Consider the following 2,937-nt stretch of genomic DNA (forward strand, 5'->3'; position numbering starts at 1 on the left):
GCAGCGCACGGCCGCGGCCCCCGCGGGCCCCGCTCCCTCGCCGTCGGCGACGCCACCTGCACTAGGCCGGACCGGGTACGGCTACAGCGCGAGGACGACGACCTGTGCGTCTTGGACCCGCAGCACACGGCCGCGGCCCCCGCGGCCCACGCTCCCTCGCCGTCGGTGACGCCACCTGCACTAGGCCGGACCAGGTACGGCTACAGCGCGAGGACGACGACCTGGGCGTCTTGGACCCGCAGCGCTCGCCCCCCCCCATTTCCCCCTTTTGGTGTCGCAGTTCTAAATCTGAACTCTGGTAAGCAAATCATGTAGCTAATTTGTAAGCTAGTGTTTTTATTTTACCAATCTAACCGATTGTCTTTTATTTTTCTAGGAAGCAGCTCTGATTTGTGGGAAAGCCGAGGAACTTAGAAGAGGGAGTTTCCGAGTAAAGATAATAGACGTGTTCAACTGTTGTTTTATTTTATTTTACAAGTGTGCGCAACCAAACAATAAAGGAAAATGAGTTTGTAAATCAACAGATAATAGGTTACAATGTTACAATATCAAGATAAAACTAACAATAACGCTGGAGTTACACCAGTACTAAAGGATATTGTATTAAATCATGCATCTATACATTTAAATTAAAGATCAAGTCAAATTACAAATAAGCTAAGAAGCAACATTTAAATAAATAAAATTCATGCAGGACTTGAACACATAGTACTCTCATAACAGAAGCTACAATTTCAACAAGTTAAAAATATAAGATTCATACACATGACCTGAACACTAGTACACTCAAAAGTTACAATTTTAAGTTAAAATTAAAAATTGAGCAGGAATAACACTTAGCAGTAAAAGGTACGTAAAGACAATAGTGAATTCTGAGAGAAAATATAAATTATAATACACCACACAAAATCTATTGTTGACAGGTAGACATTTTCATTAATCAAGTTCTTGATTTCTGGACCGTATTTCTTGTGTGGAGGGCATGTTCAAATCCCAATAATCTGGTAAATACACATTTATTTAGAATCAGCATTGTTCTTTATAAAACATGTATGATGTTGAAGAATCTACATACTTTTTGGTGATGGTACTCTGTCTCTTGTTGCCATTTTCCTACTTTTGGGCGACAACTTTTCCAATTCTCGCTTCTGGAAGGACAATACATGGTTCGATTATGGAACAGTTCATAGAAATTGCTGATACCTTCTCATCTTATACTTACACTTGAAACACGAAACTTATGATGCTCTTCACATCGTGGCCACTTGCATACATGTCTGAAATTGAATGTATGCAATTATTGTTGTGTCAATATGCGATGAAATACATATTTTTCTCTACTGTTATAATGCTTACTCTGGTGTTTTCTTTTTTGGTTTCTTCTTAACCAGTTTCTGAGGTGTCTTGGCCGTGTTCGACCTAGTCTCATACTTCTTATTAGGAGTGTTGGACCTGAAAAGATGAGATAAAACAAAATTTGAGCAATGGATTCATGTAAATATAAAACCAATAATTACTCTCTTATTGAGATTATCGATTATTCTTTATATTCTGTTTTTGACTATTTCATAAATCAAAATTCTTTTCTACCTTTTGGGGGTGTTGGTGGTTGCACCTTCTTTCCGAACGCTTCTCTCATTGGTGTTGTCACATTTATTTTTTTCTGCAGGCTCGTAGTAAGTTTCGTCCAGTTCTGCAGGAGGTGTGTTCTTGGAACGACTATAGTTCAGCCTGTATAAAAGTACGGTGTAAGACATACTGATATATGACTAACTCTGCCCGTTTTCTCATTAAATTTAGTTACCTATCTTTATCCTTATCGGAGAGACATTCCCATTTATTTGCCCCGCTCTCAAGTATAGCACTATCACTGTCTGAACTGGTTTCATCAACACTTGAGAAGCACAGCTTTCGTGGCAATGACTCAGAACTTTTGGGAGTTGATACCATCACACGTTGACGTTGAATACCAAGATCAAAAGAGCCATTCAGCAAATTCCTACAACTGTAAAAATAATGTTAGTGTTAGAACAGATCTATTTGAGGGTATGCATTACTAAATATAAGGCTCTATTTCCATTAGCAACTTGCATATTGCACATTAAAACATAATGAAAGTAAACTATTCGCTCACTTACCCTTGCAAGACAGCCTCCATTCTTTTATTTTCAAAAGCCATCTGCAAATACCTTCTTTTGTACTGTTTGTACAGACTCCTGTACTTCTGTTCAGACATTTTTGTGGCTTTGGTTATCACACGACAGCAGATATTTACGCAAAAAAATCTAGGTTTGTTGTGTTCTGTACGAACAAGACGTCTCGCGCGCCAAAACGAGCAACGCACCGCACGCACCACTCTGGCGTCTGGCCGTCTGGCTGTGAAGCTGCTGCCTCGAGTTGTATTGTTGCCGAGCAAGGTCATTGACCTCACTTCGTTCGTTCGGCTTCTCTCCCGCCCGGTGAGCGCGAGTCAGTTGCCCCTAACCATCGCGCCTCTAGTCTTGATCAGACTCAGCGTCCTCGTTCATATCGCGACCGCGACGTGAACGTTTTTTTAAATTGATTGTTGATTGTTGATTGATTATGAGATACGAGAATGATCACTCAAGGTACGTTTTATTTCGTTAGCGTTACAAAGAGCGATGATGCAACCAGAGATGTTCGCAATACAAGTTCATAGCAGCGACCGTGTTTTGTGTATGAATGTGTTTAAATGTTAGTTCACTTCTGCTAAATATCATATATTACTTTTGGACATGGGCTAGTAAAATCTTCTTTCAAATTGGTCGAGTTGACTCTTTTTTATCATAAGAATGCAACTTAACCTCAGTGTTTCTTTATTGGGCCAAGCCAAAACTGCAAACACTATTTATTTATTCATCAACTAGAGCTCACTATTGTCAGTTTATTTCAAAAAGAAATACTTTCCTTGTCCTC

The 2,937-nt window shown here is 40.0% G+C and overlaps 2 protein-coding genes across 2 annotated transcripts in view; both read right to left on the bottom strand.

Moving 5' to 3' along the window:
* Positions 1 to 442: 442 nt before the first annotated feature.
* On the bottom strand, positions 443 to 2,931 carry LOC113209286 (uncharacterized). Its single transcript, XM_026426714.2, has 7 exons — positions 2,139 to 2,931; positions 1,805 to 2,005; positions 1,591 to 1,731; positions 1,357 to 1,452; positions 1,223 to 1,277; positions 1,076 to 1,148; positions 443 to 1,001 (listed from the first exon to the last, which is right to left on the bottom strand). Exons 1-7 carry the CDS (start codon positions 2,420 to 2,422, stop codon positions 937 to 939), a joined length of 915 nt encoding a protein of 304 aa, XP_026282499.2. The 5' UTR covers positions 2,423 to 2,931; the 3' UTR covers positions 443 to 936.
* LOC113215517 (uncharacterized) overlaps positions 2,717 to 2,937 on the bottom strand; it is an 8,997-nt gene continuing 8,776 nt past the window's right edge. Inside the window, exon 3 of the mRNA XM_052267709.1 lies at positions 2,717 to 2,730. Coding sequence (XP_052123669.1) covers positions 2,717 to 2,730 — 14 coding nt within the window. The remainder of the gene's footprint in view (positions 2,731 to 2,937) is intronic.

This window comes from Frankliniella occidentalis, unplaced genomic scaffold, assembly GCF_000697945.3.
Source record: "Frankliniella occidentalis isolate FOCC.00 unplaced genomic scaffold, Focc_3.1 Scaffold57, whole genome shotgun sequence".
Taxonomy (NCBI): Eukaryota; Metazoa; Arthropoda; class Insecta; order Thysanoptera; family Thripidae; genus Frankliniella; species Frankliniella occidentalis.